This window comes from Lissotriton helveticus, chromosome 6, assembly GCF_964261635.1.
Source record: "Lissotriton helveticus chromosome 6, aLisHel1.1, whole genome shotgun sequence".
Taxonomy (NCBI): Eukaryota; Metazoa; Chordata; class Amphibia; order Caudata; family Salamandridae; genus Lissotriton; species Lissotriton helveticus.
In genome coordinates, this window is record NC_136067.1 from 1,777,357,648 (window position 1) to 1,777,380,235 (window position 22,588).

General features: G+C 47.4%; 1 protein-coding gene across 1 annotated transcript in view; it reads left to right on the forward strand.

The window, feature by feature from the left end:
- Window positions 1–22,588, forward strand: part of SRBD1 (S1 RNA binding domain 1) — a 781,048-nt gene that overhangs the window by 738,853 nt on the left and 19,607 nt on the right. Inside the window, exon 21 of the mRNA XM_078649673.1 lies at window positions 305–489. Within this exon, the coding sequence (XP_078505799.1) occupies window positions 305–489 (185 nt within the window). The remainder of the gene's footprint in view (window positions 1–304; window positions 490–22,588) is intronic.

Below are 22,588 nucleotides of genomic sequence, written 5' to 3' on the forward strand. Positions count from 1 at the left end.
TACCATTCTCAAGAGCGTTTGTTCAACAGGCATGGTATTTCTACCGTCCATTTTGCAGACTCAATGTAAAAAAATCGGTTTTACATAATTTTGATTAAAAAAAATGTTGTTAGATATCTTCTGACTGTAGAAAGAGTGAAATACCCAGCTGTGTAACTTATAATGTCCGAACATGAGAAAATATGTAAAACGTTGTGGATAAGAAGTGTCTTTGAAGTCACCTCTTTGTACCTAGAATGTGTGTGTGGAAGGCATGACTGCGTGACCGGATGCACTTTAGTCACTTCTGATGTGCTTGTTTTAGGTTTTTAACTCTCATTGACGGTCGAACTGCTGACATCGGAAAACCAGAAATGCACAACAGGGTCAATGCAATAATCCGCGCTGAAGGAATCGAAAATGTTGCAAAAAAGCTGAACACAACAGGACCTACTTTGCAGATAATCCTGGACGGCCTGTGCCAGCCCGAAGGGTATGATCTTCGAACAGGTAAACCTTTATTTATTGGCCAATATGAGCCAAAGCTGTGAAGACCAATGCCCACCATATGATTAGTACTGTCTAAATTTTACAGTCGTATAGCTAGGGTGAACCCGACTTACAAAAATCATACAGCAAGGGTTGGGAGAAAATGGGGTTTCTGTGTTAAAAGTTATTGGGAAACTTGCAAGTTGGGTTCTTATGGGATGCAAGGAAGAGAGAGGCCAGTATTTTGAGTTAAACAACATTGCAATAGGCTTTTAGCCACTTAAGTGCGGAGGATGTGATATTTAACCCCTTCGCTAGGCCTCCTTCCAACCCCCAGCCCCACTGTGCTAAGCCTTTTTTTTGTTGGGCTATTTGGGGCAGTTTGCACTTATTTCCGCATAACATGTTGTCCGCATAAGGTATCATTTTATCCAACATCCTTTGGATTCTAAAGGTATCCTGAGTTCATGGATTCCCCTGGAGGGTACCGAGAAATTAGCGAAAATACGGCTTAATTTTGTTTTTTCTTGGAGAAAACTGGGGAAAAAGTGCTTGTGGACTGGGGTTGCGGGCGGACCGGAATAACAGGCGTGGAGGCCGGATATAGTGCGCTATTGCAGCAGTTATTTTATTGTCAACAACGGGTTAAACAGGAGGATGTGGAATAAGGCTGGGTTTGGTAGGATGGAAGTCCGATCTCCGCGGAAGGGATGAGTTGGTCTTCGGAATGGCTTCGGCTCTGCAGGTCGGGATCCGGTGTTGCCTCGGAGGTAAAAGGGAGGGAGAGAAGGGGCAGTTAGTCCTTGACAGGTTGTAGACCATCGCAGCACTGTCACCAACCACCAGGTCGTGCAGGGCAAAGGAGACCGTGAGGAGGAGGCAGGAAAGGGAAGAGGTAAGAGAGGAGTAGACGAGAGTGGAAGGGGAAGAATGTGCAGTTGTGAGGGCGAAGTGCAAGGGCTCTATTTACACTGAGTTAAGTGAAGTGAGTTCCTACGTATACACAGTGCAGTGGTGGGTACTCCGTGAGGGGATCTATATACATTCACTATACAATTATCTACAGGGGGACACGGAGATAACAACGGTAACAGGGTACTCACGTGCCCCGCCGCAACTCTCCGGTGAGTTGCGGCCGCTCTCCAGCCACCTCCGGAGGACTCCACCAGTCTTCCGTCCAGACGTCCTCCTCTTCCTCGCTTCCACTCCGGCACTGTCCGCTCTCGGTCCCAGGTTCTCCACAGGCTGTCTCCTGCCACGAGTCCACCGCATCGAACGCTCTCCTCTCTTCGTCGGCGGCTTTTCTGTCCGTTGGGTTGTTGATGGGGGTGGGACTTCCGGGGTCATCAGGGTTCACTTCCGGGTTGTTGTATGACGCCTTGAGTTGTTCCGGTTCCTGCATGGGAAAGAAGAGAGGAGGAGTCCTGGTCGTCAGGGACGCCGGAGGGTCAGCTGTCAAGGTATCCCGGCTCGCGGGTCGCTCTGCAGGGTTGCGCAGCGCTCCCCTTCCACATCCCCTTTCCCTAGCTGTCTTTCTTGTGGGGGAGAGGGGAGGGGGATACCGGGAAAGGTAATCTGCATTTCCCTGCTCGACCCCTTTTCGGTGCAGGGTTTTGAGCCTATAGGGCTGCAGGGTTAGGAACCAGCACAGCACACGGTCGTTGTGACCTCGGTTTCGGGCCATCCACTCCAAAGGGGCGTGGTCTGTGTACAGTATGAATTCACGCCCCTCTAGATAATAACGATGGCTTTCGACTGCCCACTTAATGGCGAGGGCCTCTTTTTCCACCACAGCATAGTTGACCTCCCGAGGGAACAGTTTCCTGCTGAGATAGAGTATGGGCCTCTCCTGCCCGGTTGGGTCTTTCTGGGAAAGAACGGCTCCCAGTCCCTGATCCGAGGCATCTGTTTGCAGGATGAAAGGGCGTGAGTAATCAGGGCTGATCAAGACTGGCTCAGACACCAGGGAATGTTTAAGTTCGTGAAAGGCTGTCAACATTTGGGCAGACGGGTGTTGCAGCTCAGCTTCTGTTCGTGTACTCGTCTTCAGTAAGTCGGTCAGGGGGACCGCTGTTTGGGAAAAGTTCGGGATGAATCTCCTGTAGTACCCTAACAGCCCAAGGAATGCACGGAGGTCTTTCTTGGTCTGAGGGAAGGGGATGGCTTGTATGGCCTTTATTTTGTTGTCTTGCGGTCTGATCACTCCTTCCCCTAGAAGATAACCCAGATATTTGACGGATGTGGCCGCGAGAGTGGTTTTGGTGGGATTGATGGTAAACCCGTACTGTCCCAGGGAAGCGACCACTTGTCTTAGATGGGAAAGGTGTTCCTTCCGGTTATCACTATGAATGACGGTGTCATCCAAGTATGCTCCTGCGTATTGGGCATGCGGTCGTAGGACAATGTTCATGGCCCTTTGGAATGTTGCCGGGGCGCCGTGAAGCCCGAAGGGCATGACTCGGAATTGGAACAAGCCATCCGGCGTGGAGAACGCCGTTTTCTTCCTGTCCTCCTTTTTCAGGGGTATCTGCCAGTAGCCTTTGCAGAGGTCCAAGGTGCTAATATATCTCGCTTTGCCTATTCGTTCTATCATCTCGTCCACCCGGGGTAAGGGATAGGTGTCGAAACATGATACCTTGTTGACCTCCCGGAAGTCAATACAAAATCTTGTGGAGCCATCAGGTTTGGGGACTAGAACAATGGGCGAGTTCCAGCTGCTGAAAGACGGTTCTATGATGCCTAATTTCATCATCTGTTTGGTCTCTTCCCTGATCAGGTTTCGGCGGGCTTCAGGGACTCGGTAGGGTCGCTGTCTCACCGTTTTCCCCGGTTCTGTGTGGATGGCATGCTCCAGGATTGTAGTGCGCCCTGGTAGGGAGGAAAACACTGCTTGTACTGGGGTTAGAGCAGTGCGGAGTTCGTTTTTGTTGCATTCAAGTAAGTCAGGGTCCATACAACACTCAAATGGCAGGCTTTCCGGACACCGACCACTGGCAAGTACCGGTTGCGGTCCTACCCATTGTTTTAAGAGATTCACATGGAATATCTGTTTCTGCTTGCGGTTGTGATCCAATTCAATTTCGTAAGTTACCGGAGTCACCTGTCGAATTATCGGGTACGGACCTTGCCACTGGCCTAGCAGCTTGTGGTCGGAGGAGGGGAGAAGGAGAAGCACTAAGTCTCCGGGAACAAAGGACCTCATTTTGGCACCTCGGTCATACTGGCGTTTTTGTGCTGTCTGAGCGGCCATCAGGTTTCGTCTTACGATTTCTCGGATTTGGCCTAAGTGGGTCTTGAGGTTGGCCACATATTCAGGCAGAGGTCTGGTGCGATCCGGTTCGGCCTCCCAGGCCTCCCGGGCCATATCTAAGAGGGTCCGGGGTGGCCTTCCATACAAGAGTTCATAGGGGGAGTAGCCTGTACTACTCTGCACTTTGCATCTTATGGCAAACAGGGCTAAGGGCAGCATTTCTTCCCAGCGACGGCTCTCCAGTCCGAACAATTTCTTCAGGGTGGCTTTTAGGGTGGCGTTATACCGCTCCACCAATCTGTCGGTCTGGGGGTGGTAGGCGGAGGTCCTGATTTGTTTGATGCCGAGCTGGGAACAAACCTGACGCATAAGGGAGGAGACAAAGGGGGTGCCTTGGTCAGTCAAAATCTCCCGGGGAAAACCCACCCGGGTGAAGATAGAGATCAGGGCTTTGGCGATGTTCTGAGTGGTGGGATGCCGTAAGGGGACGGCCTCCGGAAAACGGGTAGCGTAGTCCACAAGGACAAGAGCATATCTACATCCGCTCTTTGATGGTAACATAGGCCCTATGAGGTCCATCCCCACCCTACTGAAAGGGATGTCGATGAGAGGGAGGGGTTGGAGGGGTACCCTTGGTGGCCGGTATCGACTGTTTTTCTGACACTCGGGGCATTCACGGCAGTACTGACCCACTTGTTTGTACACCCCCGGCCAATAAAAGTTTTCCAAAAGGGCCTGCCCTGTTTTTTCGTCTGCGAAATGTCCCCCTAACAGATGGCTATGGGCCAGGAACAAGACCTTGTCGCGAAAGGGGCCAGGAACGAGGAGCTGAGGGTTTTCATTGGGTCCCCCCTTTCTATACAACAGCCCATTCTTTTTGAAAAAGTAAGGACATACTTGTAGCGGATCCTCGTTTTCGAGGGCGCGTGCCCAAGCGTCCTGCAGCACCGGGTCTTCTTGTTGGGCCGCCCGGTATTCTTGATCAGTTTCCCAGGGATGGTCGTCCACGCGAACGGGATAGGCTGCCGCGTAGATCCTTTTCTCTTTCCTCCTTTGGCCTCTGGTTTTCGTGGTTTTGGCGGCTGGTTCCACGGAGGGGGCGCTTTGATAGAAAGGGGCTTCAGACCACCATCTTTCTAGTGTGTCTGTTGCGTCGTGCAGTAGACGAGGAAGGCCGCTGTAATCGCTCCCCAAAATTACTTGTTCTGGCAGGGTTGGGACTAACCCCACCGTAAGGGAATGTCCTTCGTCTGAGGAGGTTTGGACTCTGACCCTGGTGGTGGGATACCTCTTGGTATCCCCATGAACACATTGAATGTCCACGGTGCCGGTCGGTGGCCCAATAGGTGTGGGCAACTCTTGGGGTCGTAGAACGCTTTGTCTGCAGCCGGAATCCGCGAGGGCCATCAGGGGGTGGCCGTCAATCTTCACTCGACACCGGAAAGGAAGCGGGCTAGCCTCTGTGGTAAGGCAGACATAGTTCCTGGCCAACCCGACCTCCATGGGTTCTTCCTTTTGGGGGCAAAACCTGGCTATGTGTCCGTGTCCTCCACAGTGATAGCACAGGGGACCAGGAGGGTTAGGTCGAGGCACTATAGGAAAGGGAAACAAGTGAACAGGGTCCGGCTTTCGGGGACCGGCACTTTGGGGTCGAGTGTGACTTCCATATGGCAGACGGGGATGGTGTTCGTCTTTCTTCTGCGCCTCCTGTGCTCGGCTGTATGCGCTTGCGATTTCGACAGCCGTGTCTAGCGTTAGGTGAGCATGTTGTCGTACCCATTTCTGGGTCGCAGGGTGAAGAGAGGCGAGGAATTGCTCCAAGTATATTTTGGACAGTATTTCTTCCTTTGAGGCGGTGGCCGGTTTCAGCCATCGGTTGGCCAGATCCTGGATGCGAAAGGACAGGGCTCGAGGTGTTTCTTGGGGTCCTTCACGGGCTTGCCGTAGGCTAACCCTATACGTTTCATCATCGATCCCTAGGCGTTCAAGGATGCAGGTCTTGATATCCTGGTATGGAGTCTGTCCCTGAACGTTCGCCTGTTGGTAGGCCGCCTGCAGTTCCCCCGTCAACAGGGGCCCCAAGTAGTGACCCCATCGGTCAACCGGCCATGACGCGGCCTGCGCCAGGCGTTCGAAGTTTGTAAAGAAGCAATCCGGGTCCTCACCCGAAACGTACTTTTGCAGGACCACAGAGGGGAGGGAGGCGGCTGGCCGTTGTTGTCCCATGACGTCGGCCAGCCTCCCAAGAGCCTGGTCCTGAGAGGTTCCTTGATCCTTTAGGACGTCGTGAAGCTGGCCACGATCGTCTTCAGCGGTTTTCAGGAAGCGTTCTATCATCTTCCCTAGCAGCTCTTGACTTTCTGCTAACTGCTTAACCGCGGCCTCCATGCTTCCGGATCCCACTTCTGACACCAAGTGTGGACTGGGGTTGCGGGCGGACCGGAATAACAGACGTGGAGGCCGGATATAGTGCGCTATTGCAGCAGTTATTTTATTGTCAACAACGGGTTAAACAGGAGGATGTGGAATAAGGCTGGGTTTGGTAGGATGGAAGTCCGATCTCCGCTGAAGGGATGAGTTGGTCTTCGGAATGGCTTCGGCTCTGCAGGTCGGGATCCGGTGTTGCCTCGGAGGTAAAAGGGAGAGAGGGAAGGGGCAGTTAGTCCTTGACAGGTTGTGGACCGTCGCAGCACTGTCACCAACCACCGGGTCGTGCAGGGCAAAGGAGACCGTGAGGAGGAGGCAGGAAAGGGAAGAGGTAAGAGAGGAGTAGACGAGAGAGGAAGGGGAAGAATGTGCAGTTGTGAGGGCGAAGTGCAAGGACTCTATTTACACTGAGGTGTAAGTGAAGTGAGTTCCTACGTATACACAGTGCAGCGGTGGGTACTCCGTAAGGGGATCTATATACATTCACTATACAATTATCTACAGGGGGACACGGAGATAACAACGGTAACAGGGTACTCACGTGCCCCGCCGCAACTCTCCGGTGAGTTGCGGCCGCTCTCCAGCCACCTCCGGAGGACTCCACCAGTCTTCCGTCCAGACGTCCTCCTCTTCCTCGCTTCCACTCCGGCACTGTCCGCTCTCGGTCCCAGGTTCTCCGCACGCTGTCTCCTGCCACGAGTCCACCGCATAGAGCGCTCTCCTCTCTTCGTCGGCGGCTTTTCTGTCCGTTGGGTTGTAGATGGGGGCGGGACTTCCGGGGTCATCAGGGTTCACTTCCGGGTTGTTGTATGACGCCTTGAGTTGTTCCGGTTCCTGCATGGGAAAGAAAAGAGGAGGAGTCCTGGTCGTCAGGGACGCCGGAGGGTCAGTTGTCAAGGTATCCCGGCTCGCGGGTCGCTCGGACCTCCCCTTTCACAGTGCTGCAGACGAAAGTGTCTATTTTTTCCCCTTGCAAATTACATCAACGAAGGGTTTGTGGTGCTAAAATCACCATCCTTCCAGCATTCAGTAACAGACAGACTTGAAGCAGAAGTCCACATTTTCCAGCACATTTTTGGCACTTTACTGGGATATAGCCCATATTTCCTATGTTTTGTGCTTTCAACCACATTCCAGTTAGTGGTAGAAATGGGTGTGAAAGCAATGGCGGATCCCTGAAAGCTATACATTTCTAAAAAGTAGACAAAATTCTAAATTCAGCACTTTTTTTCAGCATTTTTATTGACTGGCCTGGGGGAACACTGGCTGGTAAGACATGTGTGCCGGCCTCATGGTCCCACAACTTTCCCATACAGAAATGTGACGAAAATGTGATTATTGTTTTAGGTAAATTTGAGGTTTGCAGGAAAATTCTGTGTAAATTTGGGAAATCCTCGCAAACCACACCTCCCTGAACTCCCCCGGATGTCTAGTTTTCAGATATGTTTGAGTTTGGTAGTTTTCTCTGGATGGCTGCAGAGCCCGGGACCAAAAATGCAGGTGTCCCCCTTGCAAAACTAGGTCGCTTTGTTGTAGATAATTTTGATGTCTTCACAATACTTTTTGGGCCCTTCCCTGTCATGTGCATTTGACCCACCCACACAAGTGAGGTAGGATCTTTATCAGGAGACGTGGGGGAACGCTGGGTGCTAGGAAATTGTGCCGGCCTGGTCATCCCACAACTGTCCCACACTGAAATGTGAGGAAAAAATATGTTTTTGTCTATGAATCAAATTTACACCGGCTTCTGGGTAAGTAACCCTTGTGAGAGCCACACAAATCATACCTCATATTACTCCCTTAGTCACCAGTTTCCAAAACAATGTGAGGGCAGAAGGTGTTCACTACAGAGAGAGTATGCACTGACAGTAAAGCATGTACAAATTCCAAAACATTATTGCACACCCATCCACTTGTCAGTGACAGACATACTGATTGGATTTGGCATGAAGGTAAGTAAATGAGTCATAAAAAATGTAATTCTCCATTGGCTTTACTAAATAAAATACACAAAACTCATTGTTGATCTGACAACCACTGACCTACAGCTCATGAGGTGTAAAGCCATGGCAAGGCAGCAACAGGTTTACAGTGCATTGACATGCCTTTCATGAGTTACACACAGAAAACCATTCACACTGCAATCTGCGGGCCCAACACTAATTCAACACCTACATTTACAAACTGCTCCATTCAAGGGCCCATCGCTCTCATACATCAACAGAACTAACACCAATCACACCACCATACACCTAAACCTCAGACAACTTACAAAAACACTTCAAGCAAGTCAATACACATACTGGCTACCAGCCATCAACACACCGCCAGCACACAAACACCACCAGCCAGATGCCAGTTCAGACACAAAAATCACACCACCTGGAAGCTGGTGGAATGTGTGGACTGGCGTTTCAGTGGCGGTGTGTGTGTAGTGACTTGCTGCTGGTCGCAACACACAAATACACACGCTCTCACACACACACACATACAGCCAAACCAAAGTCCACACCCACTGCCAGGCAAGTACCAGTCCACACACGCCTCCAGCCAAGCACCAGTCTACACACACTGCCAGCCAAGTACCAGTACACACAGACCTTCAGCCGAACTTCAGTTCACAGACAAACAGAAACTTATTCCCTGGTATCTAGTAGTTTTCCTCCCTCCTTGGGGCAGACTCAACAAATAAAAAAAGGCTAGTCTGCCCAAGGGGTGCGGACGGGGCAGAGAACAACTAAAACATTTCCCCAATTATGGCGCGGAACCCTTCCCCAAGGGGCTGCTCCATGACATGAAAAATAACTATCCCTAGTGTCTAGTGGTTTACTGCCCCTCTGGGGGCAGAAAACAGAGAAAATAATGCCCCCATAATGGGGAGCGAACCTTGCCCAAGGGGCCCCTCCCCAACATGTATTCTCTGAAAATCCCTGCTATCTACTGGTTTTTTTGCCCCCCCCACCCCAATCTTGGGGACAGATTGCCCTAAAAATACAGATGATCTGCCCCCCAGGATGGTGGGCAACAAACAGCCAAAATACTGTCCCCAGTAATGGAGAGCCACCCTTGACCAAGGGGCCACTTTCCAACATGCATTTTCTTAAAATCCCTGGTGTCTAGTAGTTTTCTGCCCTCCTTGGGGGCAGATCAGCCTAATGATATGGCCGATCTGCCCCCCGGGGGGGGATACTGCCCCCAATAATGGGGAGTGTCCCATGCCCATGGGTTAACTCTTCAACATCTAAAATGAAACATCCCTGGTTGGCTAGTGGTATTCTGCCCCCCTTGGGACAGGTAGGCTTAGAAATATTGTCAATCTGCCCCCTGGGAATGGGGGAAAATGGCCAGTATACGTCCCCAATAAAGGGGAGCGCCCCCTGCCCAAGGGGCCGTTCCCCACAAGGAAAAATGTCTACCTGGTGGCTAGTAGAGTGGATTCCTGCTTGGAGATGGCCCTCCTCTGGCAGTCCCTGAACTGGGATCCACTGGAGAATGGTGCTATTGGAAAGGGGAGATTCTCCCCTTCCAATGATACCTCTCCTGCCTGAATCGGTGATTGGGGGCTGAGAAAGCCCACCGACCACTGATGCTGTAAAAGTGAAATGAGGCGATCAACTCATTTCACTTTCATTTTTATTGTAATGATGTCAGCCTGCCATGCGCGCCGTTGTCATGTCAGTGAAAAAAATAAACTAGCATTGGGTGCTGGGGAAGCTCTACCCCAACTCCTGTGGCTAATTTCAGCAAAAGGAAATCCCTCTGGTGCCTGCAACAGAGGTATTTCCTGTCACATGTGCGAGTATGGAACGGTTCCATCCTCAGCACACGCCCGTGCTGATGACAGAACCGTTTCGTCCTCACCATAGAAGCGGAGTCTCCCGCACTACCTCTAGAACATTACATCCTTACACTAAGGGCAGAGAATCACATGCAAGCTTTCTTCAAAGCCTAAGATGTATTTTTTTTCATTTTCAGTGAGTTGCATTGCACGATTCACACTAAAACTGGAACTAGCAGGAGCTTAAAGACTTCGGCTGCTGGCATGCAACCCCTCACCTCTAACATGGCCTAACTGTGGGAAAGAAAGCACACTAGACACCAGGGATTATGTTTTTTTTAAATAGAGTTGGCAGCAGGCCATAACTCTCCACCCCCTGGAGCAAGAACGTTTTTTTCTCTCACCTTCACAAAAAGCACACTAAACAGGGGCTGTATTATAGAAATTGCCCTTGGGGCTCAAACGGGCATATTGCATCTGCTTCTTGCTCTCACAGGGCACTTTAGTATTGTAGAAATGGCCACAGATGTTTGTGTAGCTCCTTCTACAATATGTCCATCGTGCTGCATGAGATGTTCCTGTTGCTATAGAACAGGTACCAGATTCAGAGAAGAGCGTGGTTGTTTTTCACCTCATTTCCTTGTCCTGAAAACAGACAGGGGCCCAGGCCTATCGTAGACCTTGGACCCATGAATGACTTCTGTGGAAGGACAATTTCACAATGGTCACATTGATTCAGATTCTTTCCGCCCTCGACCCAGGACACTGGAAGTTGTGATTGGGCTTGCAGTACATGGGTTTATATATATGCATCCTGCAGTTCCACGTGCATGGCAGGAGGTTCAAGGTGGATTGGGGGTGTTTTCAGTTTGTGGTACTCCCTTTCAGCTATACTGGTGCCCCTTGGGTTTTCGACACTTGCAAAGGAGCAGACTGGGATGGTCTGAGAGTTCGTTCCACCAGAGCCAAAGCTGCTACCATTGCATTGGCACAACGGGTCTCTCTCTTTCTTCTCTACCAGACTGTGACGTGGGCATCCCTGCATATCTTTGTGAAGCACTTCTGTCTTAACACTTCGGTCTGAAGGGAAAGACACTTCGTCTGCTAGGATCAACTTTTTAGTTAGAGTCCACTGCAAAGAGACTCCAGCTTTGGGAGGTACTGCTTTAATATCCAGTTTAAAGGTCAGGAAAGTATGGTTGGAAGTATTCATCAGAAGAACAAGTTAACTTACCTTACTGACGGATACTCTAGCTAACAGCAGATTCCTCTACACCCTCCCACCCCTCTGTTCTGTGGAATAGACTCCCAAATCGAGGATCTGCACACAAGAGCAAATAATTGGTCCGTTGAGCTCCACGTTCATGGGTGCAGATTGTGTCAAGAAATTGGCATCAGCACCCTTGATTAGCCTTACTTGCGTCTCCAGACGTCTCTTCCGGGGCAGTGCGGGGTTGACACAGAGCAACGTGACTTCACCTACTGGCTCCATGCTGAAAATTCTTCCGGATTCAGTTTGATGCCTGGGGATATTCTAAAGGTGAAGAATCTGCAGTTAAATAGAATACCCATCAGAAAAAGTGTTACTGAATGTAAGTAACTTGTTCTTATGGAGCGTGATCGTGCCCCCTTCAACAATATGCTATCATGTGTTCTTCATCATTTTCCTTTGCTTGTATTCTATCCATCAAAACCATGGCTTTTTGTGAACGTTAACTTTTTCTCTTTTTTTCCCCATGAATCTGTAGTGATTGGGTAGAAAGCAATCCTTTTGTTAGACTGAACAAGCGACTTGACCACCTGTAATTTGTAATTGAGACAATGTTTGTTCTTTGGTGTATTTACTTTGCTGGTACAATAGCATTTACGTTTTTTCTAGGAACTACTGGTGATTTGGATGTCTTAGCCTATTAGAAAGACAAAATGGTATACCCTAATCACCTTTGGCCATCCCTTATTACTTTGCCTCGCTATGACATTTGTTGAATTTACAGCTTATGTTGTTGTCAAATTAAAAACTTGTGCAAATTTGATTTATTTAGGTTTTTATAGAGCGCACAGCAACTTGTATGAGTGTCCCGGTGCTAAGGTCCTGTAACCATTGATCAGAAGGCGAGCGAGTTGAAAGGTCTGGTTCAACTGCCAGGTTTTTAGACACCATTTAAAGGAGCTCTTGTCTTTAGTGGCTCGTAGATGACTGGGGAGAGCATTCCAACTAGAGGCGGCAAGGGCAGAGAAGGAGGAGCCGCCCCATTTCTTCCTCTTAGTTTTGGGTACTGCAGCCAGCAAGGCATCTGAAGAGCGCAAAGCTCTTATAGGACCGTAGTGGATGAGTCAGTTGGCAAAATAGTAAGGGCCGGCCTTGTAAAAAGCTCTATGAGCTATCAGCAACCCTTTAAAATTGACCCTTTGGCAGATCAGCAGCCAATGTAAACCCATGAGAGGGACCAGTAAAACTCTCAAAGAAACCCCACTGCCTGAAAAGTATTGAGAAAAAGCGAATTGTCACTGATACACTAAGCACAAGGAAGTCGCATACCCCCACTGATGCAATAAAGTGTCAAAAAACTAACAACATTTTCAAACAAGAGTTGTTTATAAGATAAATACATCAAATGTATTATGTCAAATCACAGATAATCATAATATATACAATCAATAAATATTCAAAAATATGCAAAACTTTACGAAAAACCCAGGCACAAAATTAACACTATAAAAAACACTCCCTCTATCAAACCAATGCATACTCATTCGTTCGCACATACACAGAAATCATACATGTCCAACAGTCTCCGAATACCATCATTTGATTACCCCTCACACAAGGTCGGAGCAGAACATCGGAGTAGAAGAAGTCGGGACGCAGCATTCTGCACCAACTGGAGTCTCTTGAGTTGGTACACTGAGAGACCCCAGTATAGCACATTAGCATAATCCAGCCTTGAGGTCATGGCCACGTAAATAAATGTTTTCTTGCACTGTGCCGGAACCAAACTTCTTTTCAGGGATCTCAAGAGGTTGAAGCAGACTTCTTTCACACTGTGCACCTGAGACCTGAAGGAAAGATCATTCTCAAATGTTACCCCCAAATCGTGGGCCACTGTGATGGGGGTGGGAGGTGAAGGAGCAGAGCTGGGCCAGAAATCCCCACCCCAGATAGGAGAAGGGGAGCCGAAGACAAATACTTCAGTCTGACTGGTGTTACATCGGAGATTGCTCTGTCCCATTCACTGAAATACTGCTGACGGAGATGCAACAAATTGATCCAAGACATTGGGAGTATTACTATCCCAAGTGAGGACGATGTGTGTGTCGTCAACATTGGAAACAACCTGTACCCTGAATGACTCTACTAGCACTGCTAGTGGAGTCATACATACATTAAATAACGTGGGGCTCAGGGCTGAGCCCTGAGGGATTCCAAACCTAAGAGTTTTCAGGTCAGAAGTAAAAGGTGGTATCCAAACTGACTGTCTTCCGTCAGACAAATATGATCTAAACCATGCCAAGGCAGTCCCACCTCTCCCGACGTTACTCAGTCGCTGAAGAAGGATAGGACGGGAGACCGTGTTGAATGCTACAGATAGATCTAAAAGCAGAAGGGCTGCCTGCTTCCCTGGGTCCACTGCTATCTTGATGGTATCAGCTACTTCAACCAAAGTTGCTTCCTTACTGTGCCCAGGGCAAAAGCCCGACTGAGATGGATGTAGCAACTGGTTAGAGTCTAGATATTTGGACAAACTGGGTGTTGATCAGTTTCTCCAAACATTTTGAGAAGGCTGGTAATAGGCCTTCTCAAGATAGCTAAGATGAACTTATCAACTGTAGGCTTTTTCTGAAGTGAATTAAGCCTAGGTTTTTTCCAGCAGCTGGGCACAATCGCTTGGAGTTGGGGTAAGGAGCAGGGCCGGACTGGGAACTGAAAGCAGCCCTGGCAAATTTAGCAAAACCAGCCCCCGTCCGGGGCGTAGCAGACCAGCCCCCGTCCAGCGCGTAGCGAGCGCGCACAGCGCGCGAGCCCGACGGCCACTAGGGGGGTTTGGGGGGTTTCTCCCCCCAAGAAAATTTTGAAAAACGACAGACCAAAATGGTGAATTTTACAGCATATTTTTCATTACATATTCAAATTGTATCAACTTTCAAAGCACAGTAAACAGTAGATGATGACCTTAAAGAACATCAGGTTACCCACCCAGTCATATGTATTCATAGGCATTCTTTCAGAGAGTCAAGCCCAAACAAAGTCCAGTCAAGTCCAGAGTGCCCAGATGGTAGAAGTTGAAGTGATGTCTAAATTAAATCCTGTCTCACGACAAATCTAGGGACCTACACCCAGGTAAGCCCTTAAGTACTCTAAGGAAAGAGTTGGTATAATTCAGGGGACCTTCCCAAGGGAAGGTTTGGACAGGGTGGAGGATACTCCGATGTCCTTTGTCCAGTTTCACGTCAGAGCGCTGGTTTGAACACGACTATGCAAGTAGGCACCAAATGTGCCCCTTATGCAGAGTGAGTGTCACTGGCAAGCACACCCACCCAGCCCCAATAGACTAAATCATGTCTGGGAGGTGGTCACATCACCCTGTGGCAGGATACCTATTGTTCTGCCTTGCCCTGCTAGACCTTGACCCAGCAGCAGGAAGGGAGAATCATGTCTCTGCTCGGCAGAAGCCATGTTGTGCTGTCTGGGTCTAGAAGGCTGGTACAGGGAGCACTGAGAGCCTAACAGAGGCCTGTACCAGTGCGTAGAATCATACGTCCCACACTGTTTATAGTGTGGAGTATGATTCCAACATGTTTGATACCAAACTTGATAGGATTCGTTGCAGCCAATTTCGAGATGGACATCACGTAATTACGTTGTGCCCCTCTATATCGTAAATGGCTGCTTTACTTACAACCCAGGAGAATGGACTACGTAGGCTGTAGGGGTGTCCTGCTCCTGCAGGGACATGCTCACACCTAGCACCAAGCACCCAGACCTCAGGATTGTAAAGACCTGCTATAGGGGTGACTTATAGGTGTTAAGTGTAATGACCCTAGATATAGGAGAGACCTTTATCTTCTTTATCTTTCATAAGTGGTTCTAGCACCAGCTTACACAGGGTGCAATGGCAGGCCTGTATTTACAGTTTGAATGGCCTCTCATGGGTGGTATAATACATGCTTCAGCCCATGGGGGACCTCTGGGATACCTTTGCCATGGGTAACTTAGTACCATACACTAGGGACATATAAGGGTAGCTCAGTATCCAATCTGGGATGTGCTTAAGTACTGAACATAACAATTTAGGGGAGAAAGCAGAGAGACTGGTGTCCTGATTAGCAGGATCCCAGTCAGACTACTCAATACCAGCTTAGCACCAAGCAAAAAGTGGGGGTAACCATAAAAGCAGATCCTACTTTCCTACAAGGAGGAAAAAATAAAAGGTAAGAGGACCGAAGACTTTTCAAAGGGCAGTACAAAGCAATACAAACAACGTATACAACACACATTTCAAACAGGATCACAAAACATTAGCAAAATAATTCCTTTATTTGTTTTAGGTTTAGCACTGAAGGAGTGTGCAGCCGATTTTAGTGACATGAATCTACACCCTTGTTGACTTGAACGGACATGAAAATCAGGAGATGATCGTGTCTCTATTTTAATCAGCCTACAATGGGACGGAAATTGGAGCATTTATAAAATCTAATATGCGAGGGTCATTTAATAAAAATACAATGGCATTACTAAACCCTGTGGGGCTTATTTACAAGCCCATTGCGCAGCCCGTTCGTCGCTTTTTCCCATATTCCATGTTTAGTACATCAAAGGAAGCCAAAGGGTGCTGTGATCTGCACAGATTCAGGTGATGTAGAAAAGTGTGATGTTTCTAAAGTGTATTTTTTTTCAGCAGAAGGAATATCAAAGGAGGACCTGCCATGATGCATGTGAAAATGTACGTGTAGGGTTTATGTCAAATGAAGAACTTTTGAAACTAACTAACCAATCTGATTACAATGGCCAAAGGTTCATGAGCTTAGGAGTATCAAATAATGACTATCATGTCAGAAACTAACTGGTAGCCCTAGGAATATCAGAGCCAGAAGGCCACATCTTTTCTCCACTTATTGCCTATGGCATTATCTTATTCAAGAAGAGGATGCAGCCTGAGGTCACCACCTCATTCTTTCCGATTGGTTAGGCTTTGAGAAATCTATTGCTTTTATTAAAATCTTAAAAGAGACTTACAATCCTCCTCCTCTCTTTCCCGGCTTCTAATTGGTTCCTGTGTGCGCCACTAAAATATCCTCCTTTTCTATTGGCTGTAGCTTATTTTCCCACATTTACCAATGTGTGTTCCTTGTCTGCTTCTCTTATCAGTTTCCCACAGCTGAAATAATGTTAGCATCCGTTTTGGGGAAATTATATTTTCATAAAGTTTTGCCTTTTGCTCTTGCAGGATATTTATATAAGAATGTATCACCCAGAGAGATTGAGTGATTTGCATAAAATCATAGGGTGATGCATGGTGGGCCGGGCCGGGATCCCAAGCTCTCGAGTCAGCAGCTCTGGCCGCTGCGACACATCCTCTGCACTCCTGTGTTACATGTCAGGGAGCTCTTTATTTCTCCAGTCAATGCTTGATGAAAGCAGCTCTTTTTTTATTACACAGGCGCAACTGATGCATTCCCAATGCTTGTTTTTGTTCTTGCCACTTATCCTTTATCTTTCATTATTGTCATTTTTATAGAGAAGAGAAATATTATAGAGCTGCATTTTGAGCTTTGTGGTCGAACATGCACAGAAGGGACACTTGATAACTGTAAACACCACCAATATCATTCTGTAGGATAATAGTGATTTGAATCATCTTGCATTATGCAAACCTGACTTCGTGCTTGCTTTTCTCATCACAGACTCTATCTACATCACCACAGTCTCTCATGCTGGTAGTTATAAAGGTCCACTGTATGTGATAAAAATATTTTTTTCCTGAAAATAAACACTCTCAAAACATTACTCTCAGACTAAAGCAGCATCCGTCGTTGACACATTTACAGCTGTCTCAAAAAGTTTATTTGCTTGTCTCTTGTATTGCCCATACCAAAAATATACTCAAGGAGACTTTTTTTTAGCTGAAAATGTTCTTAATTTGTAGAAGTAATTTCAAATATATATCTGAGGATGGTTCTGATAGTTCTCTTCTGTGCCCATTGTTGTAACTGAGTTTGGCTGTGAAAGCCTTTGTGACTGACACACGGATACTCGGTCTCATGTGCCAACTGCAAGCAGCAATCAGAAGCAGTGTGGTCCTTCTGTGGAGTACTGTTCAGGCCCTAGTACCAATAATCATCTTTTCCTTCTCCATTCATCCTCCGCTGTGCATTAGAAGACAAACATTTTTTAAATGTCTCGCACTTCGGTTACATTGTGGTTTTACATCCCAAAATTTAGGCAGCGTGTTCTATGATCGTTTAGGCCAAGATAATCCTCGATGGGCACAAAATCTAATTCTGCCAAATAACGTCTGTTCTTAATTACGCTGATAAAATTGCCCTTCATTTTCAGTCGGGGGGCTTCCCACAGCAATGCTGAGAGCTGTCATTAAAAACCGCTTGTCTTGTGGGCTGCAGCCTCATAGTAGGCGCGATGGAAGGATGGCGACATGTTTGGTTTGCATTACAGGCACCTCCCCTCTCCTCCTCCATTTGTTTATGATGTTACTGTTAGGTAACGGTTACGGACCCGGTTGCAACTTTCACACTGCCTGCACATACAATCGGGCTTGCAGCGCTTGCTTGGTGGGGGGCGGGGGGGGGGGGGAGTGTTCGTGCAGGCCTGCCTGCATGCATAGAGTCAGACTGACATGATTGATGTACGAGTGCAACTGCGAGTGCGTGCTGAACAAAGTGACTGAGTGACGCACGCTGCCGGGGGCAAAATCGGCCCCCAGACACGAAACCGGCCCCCTTTTCGGAAACCGGCCCCCAAAACCCTCCAGCCGACCGGGGAATTGCCCGGTGCCCGGACTCACCAGTCCGGGCCTGGTAAGGAGGGAATTTAGAAGGAAATTAAGAGAAGGATTGATGGCTTCGAAGTTATTCACCAGAATATGAGGAGAGTACAGATCATCTTGGGAGCCACATCGACAGAATTTTAGAGCTTTAGCCGAGTCCTACAAGGTAATGCTGGCAAAATTAGTCAAATAACAAACACGTGTGGTAGTCTCGCTCACTGGCCTATACTCTGGCCATTTTGCATCTAAGATGTTAGTGGGAACATAGACATTCAAGGCCTTAACTATGTCTGATTTTATTATCAAAAAAATTAGCGGGTTGCAAACAGTCGCATAGATTTTCTTAACCCGTTGGCTGCTGCTGTCGGCCAACGGTCGTCGCGTGCACTACCTTGGCAGTGCTGCGCACGTCCGTTGGCCGGCGCTGCCCCACCCGTTTTTCAAACGTTCAGCACTGGAGCTGAACGTTCGACGCAGCCAACGGGTTAAAGATGCAATTGAAATACTGGCTTATTTGCACAAATACCTACTGTGCAATATGTTGCTGTGTATGACTTTTAAGTTCAGCACTCACAATGAAAACATCATTATTTACTCCCTTTTCATATTTCATAACACTCGTTTGAGGGTACAGATGTTGCTCCATTAAGGAATTTCCTTTCTAAGACAGCTGGGTAGAACACACAACGTAGGCCAAATATTTCAGTACACTTCCCCAACAACAAGCCAGACCAGGATTTTGCCAATGCTTGTTGTCTCGAAAGCCTGTAAGGGTCGAGCTGACATGGTCAATGAAACATCTTTTGCACAAGAGAGTTGGTATCCTGACCCCGGGCAGTTGTGTTACATTTTGCTTAATTCACCTTGCCATGTTTAAAGTGCAAAATATTATCGTTCTCTTAACTTTATAACCAAGTGACAGGTACATTCTGGGCAGCTTGTTTTAAATAGCAGAATGTTTTTAATGCAGCAGCTATGAGGTAATATTAGTTCACATAATTCGTAATAATCTAGGTTATCTGTTCCACAATAACTGTAACCATAGACCTCTCTTTTCCCCACATCACAAAAGGCAGGCACAACTAGCCCATTTAGCAAGCACCTTGCTTCCTGAGGCAGCACATTGGGAGGGAATGGATGTGCTCCCCAACTCCCTCCACACTCCCCCATCTCGTAGCCTGGCATTCTGCAAGTAATTATGGAGATTAGGTCATGTGTGCAGAGTGTTGTAGTCCTGTCAGAATATTCAAGAAAGGAATGATTATTATTTATGCATGCCTTGCAACATGGATGGAAACAAATGAACCTACCATTTGGGCAACGCTGTATCAATTCCACAATGGAATGTCTGTCCAGACTGAAAATAATTAAACAATTAACGTTTTTATCAACCTCACTATTTTTCTGTCATTCTGACTGTGAATGGCAACTGAGTCACTGGATACCTCCCCAAGTACAAGCCTGATCATTTCCAAGCAGATAATCTGCAAATCCTACTATCCTTTCCCAGGTATGGCCCCCTCAGGGTGTTCATAGTAGTTATATTGCAGGCACATGTGGAAGTCATTGCTGATCTTCTCTGTAATTAGTCTAGTAAAGGAATTGAAATAAAGACCATAAATGTCTGGCATTTAAGTAAAGGAATGACATTATTGTACACAAGCCCGTCCTTCTTTCCTACTACCAAGTTAAGACTCATATTTCTAGTTGGGTAGCACAATTCTGCCTGCTGCTTGAATCACTAATCTTGATGGAATTGATATGGTTCATACTAGTATCACTGTGAACAAGAGGCTCAAAGAGTTTGGAAATCCACCCTTGAAGGGTCAGATAACAAGTAAGAGGTACAGATATCTGCCTTCCAACTCAGGTGAAAATATGGAAAATGAAAATGATCTGCAGAGGACAAGTACTCATTTCTGCTCGATTCTAAGTGTACGAATTGAAGCGGATAGTCACAATTTTCGCCATTCCAACCATTGACCTAGTTTCCAATGTGAAATTGTCAGGAATTTTAGTAAACCGAGAAGAACACCCAACAAAGCCAATGCATCGATGATGAGCAGGAGAATAGACTGCTCTTCTTCTTTGACAAAGCGGATCTCTTAAAAATAGGATTTCATTTATATGATCTACAATAACTAGCGTGTGGAAGTGAATTCTTCAATTTATGTATGTGTTCTAGATACTTAAGTATTTGTGAATATACACAGTAATACAGTGACAACACTACAGATGGACACAACACAAGTTTTATAAAAATAAGTATTCTTTATATAGACTTAAACACAAGACCACAAACGACAAAAATCCACAATACTACACTTAAGGTTACTTAAAAGATGATTAAAGTCTCTTGATTCAAGTTGTTGGTAAATGCGACAAAGTTCTCAACAAAGTACCTGGATGCGTAACAAAAGGCTCGCAAAAGGGGAGATGCGTGATCGGTTCCGTGATCCGGGGGAACGGTTGTGTCCTTCCTCAATGCTTGCGCAGAGTAGGGGACTCGTCGTGAGCCTTACCGGAGCGAAGGCGATGCGTAGATTCTCTGCTTGCGGGCCCATTGCGGTGCGCATGATGGCGCCTTGATGCGATGATCCAGTTGCGATGCGAGAAGATGGTGCCCTTGATGCGAAGACGATGCGATGATGCCCTGGCAGCCTTGCGACGACTCTGTACTTTGGAGACGCGACAGGCCCTGCGACACGCTTCTCTGGTGATGCGATGTCGACTATCTCGATGTTGTCACGCTTCTCCGGCGATGCGACAGCAGGCAGCTTCGATGAACACACGCTTCCAGGGAGATGCGGCGACGGCTTGCTTCTCCGGCGTTGCGATGATTTCAGCTGCGGCGGCGACACGCTTCTTCTCGATGCGTCGCGCTTCCAGCTCCCAGCGGCACGCAAGTGACTGGAGTCAGAATTCCCAGCAAGGAAATTAAGGAGGGAGCTGGAGGTGAAGTCTTTTGGCCCTGAGACTTCAGCAGGAGGCAAGCCCAGTTCAAGCCCTTGGAGAATATTCTGTAGATGAAAGTCCTTACAAATTTCCTTCTCCTTTCCCTTGGCAATGAAGCAACCACTGCAGGCCAACCCAGCAAACAGCACACTGGTAGAGGGGCAGTCCAAACTCCTGCAGCTTCCTTGGTTCTTCTCCTTGGCAGAAAGGTTTCTTGTTCCAGAAGTGATCTAATTTCTTGGGATGACGGTCCCAATATTTATACCCCAAAATCCTTTGTTCTCTGAAGGCAGAGAGGCCTCTGCCTAGTCCAAACCAGTTCCTGAGCACTTTGTTTACATGACTCTCTTCTTCCTTTCACAGTGCAGGGCAGAGACATCAGACAAGCCGCAGGAGGTGGAGCCAGCCTTGTAGAAGGAAGGCCCAGCCCTATTCAGATCCCAGGTGCACTCCTCCCTCCCATCTGGATGTAAATCGCTGTATTCACCACTGCACTGTCCCAGCCTGTCTCCTGGAATTCCCCAGCCCTTTCACTCACAAACCCAGACAAGGAATACACAACTCAGCAGAGGCAGGCTCAAATGGTTAAGCAAGTAAATACCTGCTTTCTAAAAGTGGTATTTGCAAACACAGAATATTAAAATAAACTTTATTAAAAGATGTATTTTATTATTCTGAGTTCAGGCATACTAAACTCGAATTTCGACCATGTTCCCTGTGTCAGTTAGGATTGTAAGAAAGTAACAATCTTAACTACCCATTCTGGCACATCAGAGCATTCCCTACCTTGTACTTACAATGCACCCTGCCCATGGGCCTACCATAGGGGTGTCTAATATGAAGCAAAGGGAAGTTTTAGGGACTGGCAAGTGGGTGCACTTGGCCAAGTCGACATGGCAGTGCTGGACTGCACACAGCCTTGCAATGGCAGGCCTGAGACACACTTTACAAGCTGCTTCTGTGGGTGGCACAACCCGTGCTGCAAGCCCACAAGCAGCATTTGATTTACAAGCCCTGGGCACACATGGTGCACTGTACTAGGGGCTGACCGATAAATCAAATAACCCAATCATGGAATCCAATCAGTATATCAATTTAACATAGGGAGCACTTGCACTGTGGCACTGATTAGCAGTGGCACAGTGTCCAAAGCATAAATCTAGCAAAAACATATCAAAACAGAGAAGGCAATTCGTCAAAAAATGGAAGGTAGACTCACGCCAATGATGCCAGGTCTAACACTACCAATGATAGAATTGTCAGGCTTCTGTTTCACATCTCAAAATCCTTCCTCCGTGGACACCATTTAATTTGCAACTATGAGAAAATATCACATTGCATCTGATGAAGAACATTTCTAATTTCAGTCTGGTGCAGAACCCAGTGTTTTTCCAGCTGGTTGAAGAAGAATTTAATCTTCTGGCAAGGCAGCTCGTACTTGACAAAAATACTAAGAAGGGTGATATTTTTGGCGAAGGATTTTCCTATCTGCTTCTCTTGTTCCCGGGGTCTCTATTATCTCCTAGTATATTGAAATTTATAGTTTTGACATGCAGTTGTCTAGTACAGTAGTCCTTAATATACTGCCACAGGAATTCCGCAAGGAAAGTATAAAAACACCCATGTGAGCGTGGAACTCTAAATGCAGTAGCTTCTGCTGCCTGTTGTTCTTGTTCTTTTTTTTTTTTTTTTTTTGCACAAAAGACA